Source organism: Podarcis gaigeae, assembly GCF_964106915.1.
Source record: "Podarcis gaigeae genome assembly, chromosome: 16".
NCBI classification, from domain to species: domain Eukaryota; kingdom Metazoa; phylum Chordata; class Lepidosauria; order Squamata; family Lacertidae; genus Podarcis; species Podarcis gaigeae.
In genome coordinates this window covers 17,092,928-17,110,325 of record NC_139693.1, presented here as the reverse complement: position 1 = coordinate 17,110,325, position 17,398 = coordinate 17,092,928, and the positions used below count along the sequence as shown (strand labels likewise).

Sequence of the window (17,398 nt, the reverse complement as noted above, 5' to 3'; positions counted from 1 at the left end):
ACTTCATCGCTGTAACGGTGTACCAGGTACACTCCGTTTCAAACTTAGTGTCTTCTGTTTGCTATCGAAAGTTGAATAAAAGTCTTTAATAAGAAAAACAACGATAGAGTTCTTGGTTGGGGGTGTGCGCAGGGAGAAAGGGACCATCTGAGAATGTGCAGGACAGGTGGGTGGGGCTGCTTCATATTTGGACATACAGATTGCAAATATATTAGAGAGAGAAATCCAAAGATATAGTTGGAAAAAAGCCTTTATTAGAACCAACTAAATAAATGTCAAAGTAACCAAATTTCATAGTTTTGCCTAATGGCTGGAGGGCATGTACATCCTCACCCTGCTAAGGCCCTATCATTTTACATAGTCGAAGGTCCATTCCTAGGGTCATTTTCCTGGACAGTTGAATTATTCTCTAAAACATTGGGGGAGGGGGGACAGGTAGTTTTCCTGGCTTCATGAAAATAAAAATCCAAGTGCACATTTAGGATGCACGCTACTTATTAGGACCAACTGGAAACTGTGATGAAGGTGTGAGCAAGCTTTTTAGCATCCCAGAAATCTTCCCCAGGCTTTGGGGTCACCAGCGACATCTTTTGCACTTGGTTGTCTAACCTCATTTGCATAAGTTCTCTTCCTCCTCCTAACCAGCTTAAACTAACTTCTCCTAACTAATTAAAACAGTCACCTTGGGCTCCCCCACCCCTCACTTCAACCATTTCCAGGAATGTTCCCCCTTGTGGCTAGCAAGAAGAAGAAGAAGCATTCTGAGGAACCTGAAAGCTGGCTCATTGCTTGAGTTATTTTAGTTTGTCCTAAATCATTAAATTTGGATTCACGTTTGGAGCTACTGACATAGAGGCAAAACATCTGGCCCTTATTAAGGTTGCAAACGAAAGGCATGAGAGTATGTGGGCAATGCCTGGTAAAATCCCCAGACCCTATAGACAGCAGGGAGGGGGGTTGGCCCAACAGGCTTCCCCACAATCTGGACACCAGGGCTCTGCATGCCTCTTTCCCTTCCCTGGATTATGGCTCTTGAGATTTCAGTGGCATTGGCATCCATGGCGATTCCTCCTATATTTGTACCTTAACAAAGACTGAGCTTCTCATGGGACCAGCAAAGAGGTGCAGTGCCTCTGTGTCCCTCTCCATGACCGACAAAGCAGAATGAATACTGTGGGGGGAGAGAAACTTGTTTATTCAATTCATGCAGCTTAATGGCGGTGCAAAATTATTTGGCCTGAGAGGGAAACCAGTTACCTCCTGGCTCTCATCTTTGTGAGCTTCACGATGGGCTTCTGGTGAGACATTTGCTGGGGCTGGACAAGCAAATCCTTACATTTCCATTGCACAAACAAGTTCAGAAAAAGACAGCAGTAGGGAGAACAGCACGCACCTCGACTTTATCCCATCCCTTGCCCATCACCTTCCATTGCAATCCTGGCTCACAGTGGGAGGTTGGCACATCCATTGGCATTGGGTAAGCCTACAACTTCACACAGCACATAGCTAAAACTATGGAACTCTCTCCCACAGGAGGCCGTGATGGCCACCAACTTGGATGACTTTAAAAGAGGGTTGGATCAGCTCACGGAGGAGGAGACTGTCAGTGGCTGCTAGCCATGATGGCTCTGCTCTGCCACCAGAGTTGGGAGGCAGCAATGCTTCTGAATACCAGTTGCTGGAAACCACAGGAGGGGAGGACTTTTGTGCTTGGGTCCTCCTGCTCATGGGTTTCCCTTTGGGGCATCTGGTTGACCACCAAGAGGCTGGGCTAGATAGGCTCTTGGCCTGATCCAGCAGGGCTCTTATGTTCTTATCTCATTCTCCCATTTGTGGCCAGAAGGCAGCTCCATGCACTTGGTGGGCAGTTTGTAAGCCTCTGGTTGCACACAGGGAAGGAGAGTATTGGGGGCCTTTTTCAGGCCAAGGGCCAAATCCCCTTCTGGAAGCCACCTGCCAGTGGTGGGTGGGGCCAGGCACAAAAGTGGGTGGAGCAATATATGCAAATTTTACCTTTTTTACAAGGGGCTGGGTTCCACAGCCACTGGCACATGCCCCTCTCTATCCTCCATCCGGACAAGCCAAGCAACGGGCACAAACCATTCCCCTGATTTCCTGATGGTGCTCACAGCTGCCAAACCAAAGGGCCCTACCCTTTTGCAATTCCAAGTGAATGAGGCTGCTCTGCACCAGCCACCAACATACCCAAAAGGTAACAGGAATACAGGACTATGTAAAATTCTTTTTTGCTTCTATGCAACAAAGTTCTGTTCAAGGGAGACGAGAGAAGCTCCACCTTGTCAAGACAAGCTGCTGCATCCCAAAGGACTGATGGAAACTATTGAATTGTAGAGTTAGAAAGGAGACCTCCTGCAATGCATGAAGAAGGTATCTGGAATAGAGATACTCCACATGATTTGAGCACTTAAGTCACTTTTCACAGGGGACGGAGCCATCTTTGAAACCCCTATCTGTTGTCACCTTGAAGGGTTGGGCCTAAGCTGGCCTGCACGCACTACTTTTTCTCCACTCCCTGAACATGGGAAGCAAAATTGGATGTTTACCCACCCCAGTCTGAAGACCAAAGTGTGTGTATTGGTGTGTTTAATTGTGGCTCCAACACAGGGGGAAGGTTGTTGCATTTTCTTAGCTTCCCAAAAGCAAAAGGATGCTATGAGATTGCAGATTGTCTTCAGAACTGCTGGATCTTCCATCACTTTTTACAAGGAGTCAAAGGAGGGCAGCAGCAACCACCCACTGGATTTTCTCCCCTTGCTCATTTTTCCTGTGTGAAGTCCTTGCTTGAGTCCTTGCTCAAATTCCATGTTTTATTGTTCTTCTTTCTCTTCTTCCCCAGGTTTTTTGTGTGCAAAAAATCCAAGCTGGAGGGGGTGGTAAAGGAAAAGGGAGCAGAAGAAGAATATATAGATTAGCATGAGAAAAATATGTTTTGTTTTTCAGCTACAGGGAACCTAGTCTTCTGATGTCTTGGGTTCAGGGCTCTCTAAACAACCTACTATATATTGAGCATTCATCCTGATTTGTCTGCAGGGAGGTTAGATGGCTCTGAATCAAAGCAAGCAGCACCTCACATTTTCCTGTGCATTCCCATCATTTTCCATATTGCAAAAGGGCCAAACTGTTCTGGGGCTTGCTGTGGAAGAGCTCTGAATCAGCTATAATTTTGCAGCCTGAATTTTCTGGTATGAGATTGAATCCCATCTGAAAACAAGCATGAAAATTTCCCCGAGATGAATCTTTGTGCTGCTCTGTCTCCATAGAGAAAAATCAGGTGGTAGAGAATGCCTAGGACTGTACCACTTTCAACCACAGGTGGATAATTGTATGTAGCTGCATATACTCTTGTGTCAATCTCAGTTTTCATGAACCTTTGGGAATAAACGGAAAGCTAGAATTTAAATCTCTCCCTGGCCCGCTAGGTTCTCTTTATGTAGGGTTCTCTTCGCCACCTACTAGCTGCAATGGCTATCCTCTGCCTCCACAGTTGGAGGCAGCAAGGCTTCTGAATACCAGTTGCTGGAAACTATAGCAGGGAAGAGTATTGCACATGGTTGACCACTGTGAGAACAGGATGCTGGACTAGAAGGGCCCTCTTTGGCCAGATCCAACAGGCTCTTCTGATGTCCCTATGGTGACCTTCAAATGTTTCAGACCACGATTCCTGGGAGTTGTAGTCCAAAACATCTGGAAGGCACCGGGCTGCGGAAAGGGCACTTCCCCCCTGCCTGTGTCGACAGTCCCAGGAATTTTGTACCATGTGATTTTTCTTTTGGTGCTGTGTCTCAGCAATTAAGAATTCATAAGCTAGAAGGCCAAACTAGTCCTGTGACCTGTTTAAGCTTGTCTCCCTGTGCAGGTGCAACCAGAGGCCGTTAGCATGACTCTTACCCTCCACAAACAGATGATAATCAGAGCCAGCAGCAGGAGCCCCCCAATGATGCTGCCAATCAGGATCCAGAGCGAAAGAGGGACCAGATTGGTCTGGATGATCTCCAAGATGGTCTGCAACGAGAAAGGGGAGAAATCTGCTGAATCCCAGCAAAAGCCCACTGGTAGTGTTGGGAGGCGTGATGAGGATTCAGAGCTGGTTAGCTCAGACTGAAAGGGCATCACAAAGACAGCAAGAGAGCAGTTGACATGAACAGGGTTTTCTCACTGATTTCTCTTAAGCCTAAGCCCAATGCACTTAACTCTTTAAAAAAAACACACACACACACACACACACCAAGCTTTCATCCCTTATTGCTATTGTGAATACATATAGACAGGTCCCGCTTACCATACACATTGCATTCCCTGGAAATCATTCACTTGCATAACAAAGTCAACAATTTCCATTCATTCTTAAGGGGATTTTTTTTTTTTTTTTTGGCTGTGATGCAGAAGCTGCTACAGCTCAGACCACCACAACCCCAGCCTTAGAAAGGCCAGCAGCCCCTCCTACCTCCCGTTGATGGGCAGCTTCTGGCAGCAGAAGGAGGCTCTCCTCTTCTTGGCTGGTCAGCGTGAACCTGCTCACAACCTTCACGGTCTTGAATTTAGCCTTCATCCACGAGATGGAAAGAAAGAGACAAGAAGGGTGTTTAGTAGAAGAAGAAGAAAAGCCTCCCAAGGCAGATTCCCAGCTGGCAAGTGCATTTATTTTTGTTTATTTCATTCTTGCATTTATCCTCCAAGGGAGTGTGGTGCATATGGCTCTCCCTTAGCCCACAACAATCCTGTAAGACTGAGAGGCTGTGATGCCCCTGGATTCTCAGCACAACACTGCTTTACTGAATAGAGGCAAGTTTGCCTTTTTTAGGGGTTGCATTCCACAACCACCATCACCACCTCAACCTGCTACCAGATGCTCTCTAACCCTGTTGCGTTCTTGAACAAAGCAAAGAAGGAATTCCATCCTGGTGACTTTCAAACTCACCAGGTGCTTCCAGGGGAGTTTACTGCTCTATCTGAACAAATTGGACATGCAGGTTTTATGCAAGGTCCACACAGTCATAGTCACGACAGCCTGCACATGCACACACCTATCTACCTATACACACAAACACATTCAGTCCAGATCAGTGGCGTAGCGTGGGGGGTGCAGGGGGGCCCGGCCGCACCGGGCGCAACATCTGGAGGTTAGGGTTAGGGGGCGCAAATCCACGGGTTAGGGGGCGCAAATCCACGGGTTAGGGGGCGCAAATCCACGGGTTAGGGGGCGCAAATCACTTGCCTTGCCCCGGGTGCTGACAACCCACGCTACACCACTGGTCCAGATTTTCCCATGCTACCAGTGAAGGGCATATAAGACCCTCTTAAGCAGGAATTCAAGGGTGCATGCATGAGAGAGGGCACAAAGTCTGAGCTCACCCTCCTGAAAAACTCGTTGTGAACCGCTCTGAGCAGGTGGATGGAGACTTCCGCGTTCCTCTCGATGTGCGGCAGTTCACACTTCACCACTTGGCATCTGGCGTTGGTGCAATTCTGGCAGGAAAGAGAGACCTCAGCCCTTTCTTTGCCAAGACCCAATCAAAGCATGGGCAGAATTCTAGGCATTTTCTTTACCTTTCCCCAGCCTTCCCCACCCCCACCCCTACTTCACAACCTAGGCTGCTTCCAGATGTGGGTGCATTATTTATTTAATTATATGTTGCATATTTAAGCCCCACCTTTTTCCCTCCAAGGAGATCAACGTTCTCCAGCCCTCCTCATCTAATCCCCACAACAACCCTGTGAGGTACGATAGGCTGAGAGGCAGTGACTGTGTTCCAAGTTACCCAGGGAGCCTCATGGCTGAGTGGGGAACCCTGGTCTCCCAGTTACTAGTCCAACACCGTAACCACTGCACAACCCTGGCTAGCACCCCATCAGCAATCCTTGCTGTCCTCCTTTAAGCCTGCAACTGGAAGATCAATTCTTCTCTCGGGCTTCAAAAATCCAAATAACATTATGAAGTGGAGGGGGTGGGTAGCCCCCCCTTTTACCAGGCCCAAATGGGGTGGTTATGGGGTGGTTTTCATTGGTAACATGGTGTGCATGTGGTAGGTTTAGGGGTTTTAATCTGTTTTAGTTTATTGCTGATTTTACTTTACAGTGGTACCTCGGGTTAAGAACTTAATTCATTTTGGAGGTCTGTTCTTAACCTGAAACTGTTCTTAACCTGAAGCACCACTTTAGCTAATGGGGCCTCCCGCTGCTGCCACGCCACCATTGCACAATTTCTCTTCTCATCCTGAAGCAAAGTTCTTAACCTGAGGTACTATTTCTGGGTTAGCAGAGTCCGTAACCTGAAGCGTCTGCAACCTGAGGTACCACTGTATATTTTGAATGTTTTAAAATATATGCTGTTAACTGTTTTTACTAATAATTGTATTGCTTTATTTTCTTTCTAAATCGCTATGAAGGTTTTTTAAAAAACACTCAAGCGGTAAATGGTTCTCATGAAATCTAAACAAACAAACAAATAAGTAAAAATTTGTGTACACACTCTGCAATCGTGGATGCAACATAAAATGGGGTGGGGGGGAGATATCTCCACTTGGCACTCTCCCTATTTACCTTTCTGGATGGTACCATTTTAAATTGTGTTAAAACAATTTTAACTGACATTTTAGTTTGCACTAAAATGCTTGCAATGGAAAAGCAACAGTTGGGTTATGATAGAGACAGCCAGTCTTGAAGCTGCCTGAATCACAGTGAGGAAGCCAGACAAGGGAAAGTTGGAAAAAGGCAAATACATCTCCTTCTCTTGAGTTACTTTAAACCACACGATGGCACTCTTTGTGTTGCAATCTGGCCAGCACTTGTTTTTAGTTTTTATGTCTATGTTTACCCAAAAAAGCTGAGCCATTTTGTTTGCTATTCTCTCCAGACAAGATATCTATTATTTACTCTCTCATCTCCACTCATACTGTACATAGTTCCTGAATGAATAAGCCTTTAAACTCCAGAAACTGTAAGTGATTACTTCAATCAAATTCACCCAAGCTGCAAGGTCTGCTAACAGGGCACTCACCAGTTTCTCTACATGCACAAGTTCTTCTGGATGAACAGGGATCATCACACCACCAGCTGCATTTTGAGAGGCCTCTGTCAGATTTTGCATGGTGCAGGTCACCTGGAAAATGGAAAGGGACATCAACATGTGTGAGGGGTCCTTCTAAGCTTTTCCTTGAGCACCTGCAGCAGACACCCAGGTCTCTGAACAGGAGCAGATTTCCTTCCCTCCCCTTATTCATGTTCGGCCCCTTCCCATTTTGCGCTCTCTGTCTTAAGATGTCCTAAACAATACCCAGCAGCAGTGCTATTTTTCTAGAAAAAGAGGCACCGGAACTCACCATGAAAACTGTCTTTGTTCTCTTATAATGGCAATAGCACCCACCTAAGAGGTGCTGGAACTGGCAAATTCTGGCTGAAAAAAGGCCCTGCTCAGCAGCCAGCTAAAATTAAGAAGAACCTGCTGAACCCAAAGTGCTAGAGGAAGTGGTCAGAGCTGTTTGCAAATTAAACTTTACTAAAGCTGGGCTTTTAGAACATTTAGATCTAAGGACTTGTATAAGAGGACCTTGTGAGCCATGAGCATAGGGAAAGTCTGGTTGCTGGATCAGGCCAAAGAGGGCCTATCTAGTCCAGCATCCTGCTCTCACAGTGGCCAACTAGATGCCCCGATGGCAACCACAAGAACATCTTTTGCCAGCAAGATAGTAGGTGTTCACTCTAAACCAGATTGCAGATTTTGAAACTGAGCAAATCAGCAACAGCAGCCTTCTAGGCCAAATCTGTCCCGATGTCATACGTGGTGCATTGCCAGGGCTGTGCAAGAGAACTTGCCGCCCCATGAGCAGCAAAGTGTCATTTGGAATTTCCCCCTAAGACCCCAAATGACAGCAAGAACAGAGGACCCAAAGCACTTATACGGGTGAAGGCCTAGTGACTCACGTTATCTGCAATGATGCGTGTGACGGAGAGGAATTCACTGTTCTGATAGGCTGTGGCAGGCAGGTCCATGACAAGGGAGAGATTCTCCACTGCATAACAGCCGAGGTTTTGCACCTACAAGGATGAGAAGAGTGTTCAACAGATGAAGCAAAAAACTGCACAAAGCTTTAAAAAAAAATCATGTAGGGTCACCATTTTTGGAAACTGGAACCTGGAACTGTGGATTTCTCTAAGCTGAACTTTGAAAATCTAATTGGGCAGGAGCTATATACTCAGTCTCTGAACCCACAGGAGTGAACAGTGCCTTTGCCAGTTGCTTTTCTTCTTTTTCTATTAGGCATTGCAGTGGTGAGAAGAAAGATGGTCACAGTAATAAGTCAACAGGTGTGTCTGTGGAACCAGATGCCCAAAAGAAAGAGAGGGGAGCCTGTGGCTTTCTAACTGTTATCAGGCTCTGATCATCCCTGACCATTGGCCATGCTGGCCAGGGGGCTGATGGGAATGGGAGCTCAAAAGCTTCTGGGGGGCCAGCCCTGATCTTAAAGCATTGGTACTCCAATTTTCCTGGGTCTGCTGGAGAAGCATTTAGTCATCTGAGTCCTGCAGTCTGGATTAAGCTTCGAGACTTAGACCCCTGATAAGCTAGACTTCTACACAGAGATATGCTTGTATATTTTACTTAGAGGAGCCCCTACCTGCGATCTGAGGTCCAGCCCAGGCACAGGTTCGCCACTGCCTTACTAATGCCGCTAATGATAAAGCGTGATATTCTGCAGAGGAGCCCTGCCAGAGAGAAAATTGGCCACCCTTCCCTGTGTTAGTGCCGACATACAAACCCTGTCCCAACTCCTTATTTACCTTGACAGTAGTCCTGAACTCAGGGCTCATACCGCTTGGAAATGTCCCAACAGGATGCACCTCGTAGCGGTTCAGGGTAGACTCGCTGAGGGAGCGAAGAACCATAGAAAATAAGCCGGGTCAGTTTTAGATTGTGTAGGCCGCAGTTTCCAATTTCTCCACGGCAACCCTTGCAAATAACCCAGATTGTTTGCTTACTGCACACTCTACAGAGATGACCCAGAGAGAGTCTCTCTACAGAGGTGATGAGAGAGCCAGTGTGGTGTAGTGGTTAAAAGCGGTAGGCTCGTAATCTGTTGAACTGGGTTTGCGTCTCCGCTCTTCCACATGCAGCTGCTGGGTGACCTTGGGCTAGTCACACTTCTCTGAAGTCTCTCAGCCCCACTCACCTCACAGAATGTTTGTTGTGGGGGAGGAAGGGAAAGGAGAATGTTAGCTGCTTTGAGACTCCTTCGGGTAGTGATAAAGCGGGATATCAAATCCAAGCTCTTCTATCAAATCCAAACCCAAGGCCTTTTGTTGCCTGAAGAAGAAAATCCATATACCTTCCACCTAGTCCCATCTCCTACGGTGATGTAGCAGTTAAGAGTGTCAGACCAGGGAGTGGGAGACCAGGGTTCGAATCCCCACTCAGCCATGAACCTCGCTGGGTGATGTTGGGCCAGTTAGTCTCAGTCTAACCTACCTCACAGGGTTGTTGTGAGGATTAAATGAGGAGGGGGAGAACCATGTGAGCCGCCTTGCGCTCCATGAAGAAAAAAGTGGGATATAAATGGTATACATAAATACAGTATTTATAAATTGACATCCTTTAGTAGCACCCGTTTCTCCCCCTGGAAGGTAGGCCATGTAGATCAATTGTAACTTCAACTCTTTCCAAACTCCATATCCATTCCAATATCCCTTGATGGTTCAGGCAGCTATCCCTGGAAGGATATCCCAAAAGGAAGAGATCTTCCCAATCTATATATTATGAAAATGGGAGGCCTAGAGATGTCATCATCAATCCTTGTATTCAGACCACCCGTAATGACAATAAGTGCTGTGGGATGTTTAGAGCTAATGAAACTCAAAAGGTTGTCAAGTTCAGTGTCGGATAACCAGTCTCATATAAGCAAAATGCTTAAGTCTAATTAATGCATGAAGGGGTTTATGCCGTAGGGTAAGCTGTCCTGCCAGGCTTAGCTAAGTCACTCCACCTCGAGAGGAAGGAAGTCAAGTCTACTATCTCCCTCAGTCTACCATGCGAACTCCTATGTGTAAAGAGGAGCTGGTGGCTCCCAGCTCAGAACTCATGGCTTTCTGCAAGCCACCCTTGTGTTCCTATACAAATAATTAGGAACTTTCACCACTTTGAAACTAACCTACCAAAGTTTTGCTGCCTGTGTTTTCTCAACACTGTACAGGAAAACACATGAATCTGACCTTTGAAGAGTTTGTAAGTAAACCATTGTTAACTTACCAAACGTGTGGTCTTTTTCTATGCTAAGGGCAGAGGGGAGTTTTGGAACTTAAAGGGTAAAGGGACCCCTGACCATTAGGTCCAGTCGTGGCCGACTCTGGGGTTGCGGCGCTCATCTCGCTTTATTGGCCGAGGGAGCCGGCGTACAGCTTCCGGGTCATGTGGCCAGCATGACTAAGCCACTTCTGGCGAACCAGAGCAGCGCATGGAAACGCCGTTTACCTTCCTGCCGGAGCGGTACCTATTTATCTACTTGCACTTTGACGCACTTTCGAACTGCTAGGTTGGCAGGAGCAGGGACCAAGCAACGGGAGCTCACCCCGTCGCGGGGATGTGAACCGCCAACCTTCTGATCGGCAACTCCTAGGCTCTGTGGTTTAACCCACAGCGCCACCTGCAAGGGCATATTAGACCTTTAAATAAACAGCCTATATATTTCCACACTTTACTTTGCTGCATATCTTGTGATTTTACATCTCTGCAGGGGTTCTCTCACAAAAGAGTACTTGCCCCAAACTTGGATTTTGCTATCCAGGGAATTCTCCTTTACACTCCTATTTTTTTCCTTGCCAGCCAACAGTTAGAAGGGTAATCTAAGTATTAAGACAGGCCAGAGTAGTCCTTTTGGGGAGTTGCGTCAGAACTGAAAGCATCCCTGCATGAGGAACCAGAGCCTCGAATGTCAACAGAGATAAAAGGTAGCCATTGGACTGAATTAGCCAAGTGATGATGGTGTTCACATTTGGTTTACTCTCCACCCTGGGGGAGCTGAATCATCCTGCCAGGGACACCTTGCAAGGAGGGGGCTCCGTCCTCTTATTCAACCTGCATGCAGCAAACTCTACACAGAGGTCCTCACCTGGTCAGCAAAAGGTCGGGCTCATAACGGATATAGGCAAGGGGCTGTGCCATGTTGTCGGTCAGGGTCTCATTCAATTCATGGCTGTCACTGCAGGAAAGATAATAGAATCATAGAATTGTTGGGCTAGAGGGGACCCAAAGCACCATCAAGTCCAACCCCTGTGCTGCAGGAATCTCAGATAAAGAAGGCAATCCAAATTCTATTTAAAAACATCCAGTGAAGGAGGGTCCACCACCTCCTGAGGTAGTCTATTCCACTGCCGAGCAGCTGTCCTGTCAGAAAGTTATTCTTACTGTTTAGTCAGAATTTCTTCCTTGTAATTTGAACTCATTAGGCCTCTGCAGCAGCAGAAAACAAGCTTACCCCATCTCCCGTGTGACAGCCTTTCAGATATTTGAGCATGGCTGTCCTATCAGCTCTTAGCCTTCTCTTCTGCAAGCTAAGCATCCTCAACTTCCTCAACAATTCCTCATTAGGCTCAGTTTTAAGGCCCTTGATTTTGAGGGCCACCCTCCTCTACACAACTTCTAGTTGGTCAAATGCAAAACCAAATAACTTTACAGTCGTACCTTGGTTCTCAAACGCCTTTTTACTCGGGTGTTTTGGCTCCTGAACGCCACAAACCCAGAAGTGAGTGTTTCGGTTTGCAAACGTTTTTTGGGGGGGAAGCTGAACATCCGACATGGCTTCCGACTGAGTGCAGGAAGCTCCTGCAGACAATCGGAAGCCACGCCTTGGTTGTCGAAAGGTTCCAGGAGTTGTACAGACTCCCAGAACGGATTAAGTTTGACAACCAAGGTACGACTGTATTGTCATTGGCCATGACAAATCTGAATCAAAAATAAATACAAAGCTGAAGAGGTGGTTAGATGATAGATAGATATAGATAGATAGATAGATAGATAGATAGATAGATAGATAGATGATAGATAGATACATAGATAGATAGATAGATAGATAGATAGATAAGAGATAGATGATAGATAGATAGATAGATAGATAGATAGATAGATAGATAGATGATAGATAGATAGATAGATAGATAGATAGATAGATAGATAGATAGATAGGTATATGGCCTTCATTCTGACTTTTCCCTGGTTCTCACCTGCTGGCTGTGAGCTTCACCTGTGCTTTGTTCAGAAGGGTGGAACAGCTGAATTCAAACTCCAGGACAAAGGCTACCTGTGAAAGAGAGAAAAGAGAGAAACATTTCCGCATCTGCTTTTTCTACACCATTCATAAACTCTGTACCACAGCTGTGTACGTGCCATACATTGGCTTCCCTCGATGAACTCTAGTAATTGTAGTTTGTTAAGAGTGCTGGGAATTGTAGCTCCATGGGAGGTAAACTACAGATCCTAAGATGCTTTGGGGGCAGTCATGTGCTTTAAGCGTATAGCGAGTACACAGCCCACGTCTTCCTTTAGCTGCCTTTTATTTTATTTTTCCTACATGAAAAAATGGAATACTGTTCACCTAGGAAATGCTCCAAGGAACCCCGCTCTAAGGGGACCCTGAAGAGCTGCTCCTTCTTTCTCACCTTTGCTAAGGACCTGAAGACAGGGTAGCCCACACGGCAAGCTCGGGTTTGGGAAGACGGGGAGGTGCATTCCACCTTCACTGAGTTCTCCCCCTGTGGAAGGAAGGAGAGAGCAAAGCTGCAAAAGGAGAGAACCACCAAGCGCATGGAATGGGATCCAGCCTACTCAACTTGAGTTTCCACCTTTTGCTTTCCTGGCAAGAGCTTTCAGAAAGGTTCACGGGAGGCAGAGATCCAATGCGTAATGTTACTACACCTCTGTGCTAGAGAAAACTGTGCCCATTCAATTTCTGCTTATCACACAGGTGTTCAAAGAGCCTTGGGCTGCGGAGGCCAGGTTGTATACCTTCTGGGCTACAGAAAACCTGCAGGATTTGGTAAACAGTCGCATATTCTCTCCTTTTGTTTTTTTTAAAAAAGAAAACACACACATAGACCGTGTGATTGTGACAAAGCACCGTTGGCTGCAAAGACAAAGCTAGAATCCTTGGTGCAATCTCAGAAGTGAGGGGAGTTGTTGAATTTCTGGAGCTCAAGTCCCTCCCCCAGCCCCCCAATAAGAAGAAATGAAGAAGCAGAGTAAGGGATGTGAAAATATGCACATCTGCATGATTCACACAGGAGTTTTCAGGTTGGCACCATGACATTTAAGCCTCAGAGATGTGACAGCCTCTCTTTCCAGAATGCTATGGCAACTATCAGTCCTCCTGGAGCCAGCATCGTCCCTGGCCAGAGGGTGACCCTCAGTATCCTAGCGATCATTTCGTTCTGCTTCCAGCCCATCACTTTTGACCACAGCGGAACGTCAGTCGGGAACAGGGCCTCTGCTTTACCTTGAGCACGAGGCTGGAAAAGTGGAGGTTTCTGGAAAACCAAAGCCACAGGCTGGCATTGTAGGCATTCTCCTGCTTGTTCTCCAGCAGGACGTCCACCAAGACTTTCCGCTTCCCTTTGCGGATCACGTGCGGCTTCTGCCTGGAACGAGAAGAGGAGATGGCAAACGCCTGCCTTGCAAAAGGTGAGGAGGGCAGGAGTCTTGATTTCTGCCCAGCCTCCCAATCAAATGATTCTCAAGCTGGTTATCATCAGCAACAGATCTCCTGCCACCTGTTACGGAGGAACTGGATTGACAGGGTCCTGGGCCAGGAGGACCAGCAAGTGACTGATGAACTAAGGTGATGAACTACTTGCTTGGCCTGATGTAGGGAAAGAGGAACCTTTCACTCTAATTCCTACCTGGATCCTGTGATGTCCATCTGAGCTCGCAACACCAGATCTGTTATACACTCATCGTCTTCACCACAATCCTTAAAGAAGGGGATCTAAAGAGAAAGCAAGAGGCAGGATGATTCTGTGTGATGCAAACCCCTCTCCACAATATTATTAATTTATTAATTTATTTTTATTTTATATTGTATTATGAATTAATCCCAAGTCAAAAACAGATAAACTTATATGAATAGGTTACACAACTATATAGTTCTCAAGCAAGGTACGCAAAGGGGGAATGCTGCTCTGTTTCTAAAAGCAGCCGTATATGCGTTAGATAAACTAGTCCTTTTAAAAATTAATTTCAGTAACTATACAATAAAATTAGACAAATACCACGTAGGTCATAATAAGGTCTAACTGTAACAATACAAAAATAATAATATCAGTAATAGCAAGAATTAAGTATCTCCAAAATGAAATCTTGACCCCCAGGTTAGCAAAGCAGAAAGCAGGTCTTGTAGGACATGCAGCAAAGATGGTCTGGTTTGACGTGCGGAATGGCGTGGGCAGTTGGTAATGGGGCATCTGTGCATGTGCTACTCACCAATTTCTTAACACTGGTGGGTGATTTATCGTCCAGCACAGGGCCTGGCTCAGCATCATTCAGTACAAACTTCACCAGGACTGCAACCGGCCTCAGGTAATCGGAGGTGTCCTGCAAAGGATAAACAAATCCAGGGTTCTCTTTAGACAGCAGGCCTGATAAAGATTCACAGCATTGCTGAGATTAAAACAGGAGAACACCATGCACCTTGGTGGTTTTTGGAATATTTTAGCGTGATTCCTGCCTTGCAGGGAGTTGGACTAGATGACCCGTGGGGTCTCTCTCTGCATCAGTCGGAGTCAGAACTGACCCACCCACACTTGTACTCACAATCACGTGGAAACGGACTGCTGAGCAGGTTGTCCTGCCCACGGTGGCCCGGGTCCTCTTCTGTAGCAGCTTTTGGGAGTTGCCATCGAAGACGGCCCTTGCCCCAAACTTCCTGTCATCCAGGGAGACATTGTACTTTATACCTAGGGCCAAGCAGTGAGTGGAGTCAAGCAAAGCCAGCCTTTGCTAACTGTGGACTACATTTCCTATCCTCCTTGGGCACTGGCCATGGGGGCTGGGGCTGGTGGGAGCTGCAGTCAGAAACTTATGGAGGGTCCTAGGCTGGTGATGCCTGGTTTCAGTCATGTGATCAGCCAACAGCCAATCACAAGGCTCCTCAAGAGCTGGCCCAGAGGTGTTGCAAGGTAGTTTAAGATTAGGGCAGGCATAGGCAAACTCAGCCCTTCAGATGTTTTGGGACTATAACCCCCATCATCCCTGACCACTGGTCCTGTAGGGATGATGGGAGTTGTAGTCTCAAAACATCTGGATTGCCGAGTTTGCCTATGCCTGGATTAGGGGCACAGGCCTACAGGCACAAAAACGAGTTTAGATTTAAAGTATCACAGAAGGCAAGCTGCCTGATTTCTCATCCATATCCCCCTGGATAAATTCTTCAACAAATCTGCCCCCTGCCCCAGACTGCCCCCAATCAGCTTCCCGTTAATTAATTTACCCCCAGTTAATTTTCCAACTGATCCTGTTTGCAAATCAATTTCCCTTCCATTGCCCCCATTCATTATCCTGTAAATAATCTCTAGTTAAAAGTTACCTTATATTTAGTTATTCCGTCCCCAAATTAAGATCCTGCCTTGCAACCCAGATAACACTCCAATTCAAGTTTTCTCCAAATGCATTAACTGCCCAGAAACAGTCCAGAGGACACCGTGGAGAAGATCCTGCCAACCCCTAACAACTCGCCTGCCGAGAGGGCGCTACTCACTGAAGTGGCTGTCCCTCGGGCCCAGAGACCGGGAAGACACCCTGAAGCAGATGTTTGCCGTCACACAAAGAGACTCCTTTCCGTTCCTCTGGCAGTTCTTCTGAATCACATTGATGGACGGAGGGTTAGCAGTGACCGAAGTGTTGACCTGCACAATCCTCCTTGACCTGCCCCCCTCAGCAAGAAGGAAAATGATATTGTTAAATAAATAAAAAATCCCAAAGTTGGGCCTAAGGTCTGCGCTATACGTCTGAAGCAATATCGTATCACTTTAAACAGTCATGGCTCCCTGCAAAGAATCCTGAGAGTTATTAGGAGACCCCTTATTCCCCTCACAGAGCTACAATTCCCAGAGTTCCCTGTGAAAGTGAAAAGGGATTGATTGCTAAACCACTTGGGGAACTGTTGCTCTGGAAGGGGAATATGGATCTTTCAACAGCTCTTAAAATACTGCAGTTTCCTTTGGGGAAACTGTGATTGTTTAAAGTGTTATGATACTGCTTTGAGGGGCAGCGTGGTGTAGCGGTTAGAGTATCAGACTAGTTCCTGGGGAGAGACCAGTGTTCAGATTCCCATTCAGCCATGAAGCTCACTTCAATGACCTTGATGTTCCCTCTGCCCGGGTGCAGCCTTCATTCCCTCCCACCTTCCAGCTCCCCTCACCTCAACACCACCGCAGCACCCTGTGCTCCAACGGCAAGGTCCACCAGGCCATCTCCATCCAAATCGATTTGCCCGTCCAAGCTGCGGCCAAAGTAGCGGAGGCCTCGGCGGAGGCCGGCCGACTCAATGCGCTGTCGGAAAGAGCAAATCAAAAGCTGAAGACACACAGAATGTGTGAAGCCCCGACAATAACGGACTGGCATTACAAGCTACAAGAATTTGCTGCAATGGCGCAGTTAACAAATACCCTGAGAAGCAATTCAAAAAAAAAAAATATGGAAAAGTGGGATAGATATAAAACATATGTTCAAAAATACAGTAAAGGTTTGCTATCTATGCTAGCATTTGATTGACATTGGAGTGAGACTGAGTTGAGAAATAAGACTAAGAGCACATATTGATATAGGAATGTATTAGATAATATGTAAAGAAATATACAATAATAAGAGTACATTCATTTGTAAAAAAGGAATATACAACGGGAAAGACAGGAAGTCTAGTATGCATATGATTTGGGGTGGGATTGTTTGTTTTTTCTCTTTGTTCTTTCTTTTTTTTGTTTAATTTTCTTTCTTGGTATATAAAATTTGTATATAATTTTTGTATACATGTTGGAAATTATATTATAGTAAGTCCTGTAATGTAATATGACAATGTTTACCGACGTAATATAAGAATGTTAACAAATAAATAAAATGCAAATCCAAAAAGAAAAAGGGGGGGGGGAGAATGTGGGGTGTTTGGTTTTAATCAGTGAGGCTGCTCTGTAAGAGCCCTGACTGCAGTCGTTCCAAATGTACTTAAGAACATAAGAACCTGCTGGAACAGGCCGAAGGAGACCCCATCTAGTCCAGCCACTTGTTCTCACAGTGAGCAACCAGATGCCCCAATGGGAAACCATCAAGCAGGACCTGAACTCAAGAGCCCTCTCCCCTTCTGTGGTTTCCAGCAACTGATATCCAGAAGCATCACTGCCTCCG

The 17,398-nt window shown here is 46.3% G+C and overlaps 1 protein-coding gene across 1 annotated transcript in view; it reads right to left on the bottom strand.

Annotated features, from left to right (window-relative positions):
• Nucleotides 1-1,176: 1,176 nt before the first annotated feature.
• Nucleotides 1,177-17,398, bottom strand: part of ITGA10 (integrin subunit alpha 10) — a 55,181-nt gene continuing 38,959 nt past the window's right edge. Inside the window, 16 exon segments of the mRNA XM_083716625.1 lie at nucleotides 1,177-2,882; nucleotides 3,910-4,023; nucleotides 4,466-4,564; nucleotides 5,374-5,487; nucleotides 7,019-7,120; nucleotides 7,942-8,055; nucleotides 8,800-8,884; nucleotides 11,121-11,210; nucleotides 12,232-12,308; nucleotides 12,667-12,759; nucleotides 13,500-13,641; nucleotides 13,903-13,988; nucleotides 14,483-14,593; nucleotides 14,813-14,955; nucleotides 15,756-15,922; nucleotides 16,419-16,549. Of these exon segments, the coding sequence (XP_083572751.1) occupies nucleotides 2,829-2,882; nucleotides 3,910-4,023; nucleotides 4,466-4,564; nucleotides 5,374-5,487; nucleotides 7,019-7,120; nucleotides 7,942-8,055; nucleotides 8,800-8,884; nucleotides 11,121-11,210; nucleotides 12,232-12,308; nucleotides 12,667-12,759; nucleotides 13,500-13,641; nucleotides 13,903-13,988; nucleotides 14,483-14,593; nucleotides 14,813-14,955; nucleotides 15,756-15,922; nucleotides 16,419-16,549 (1,722 nt within the window). The 3' untranslated portion in view covers nucleotides 1,177-2,828.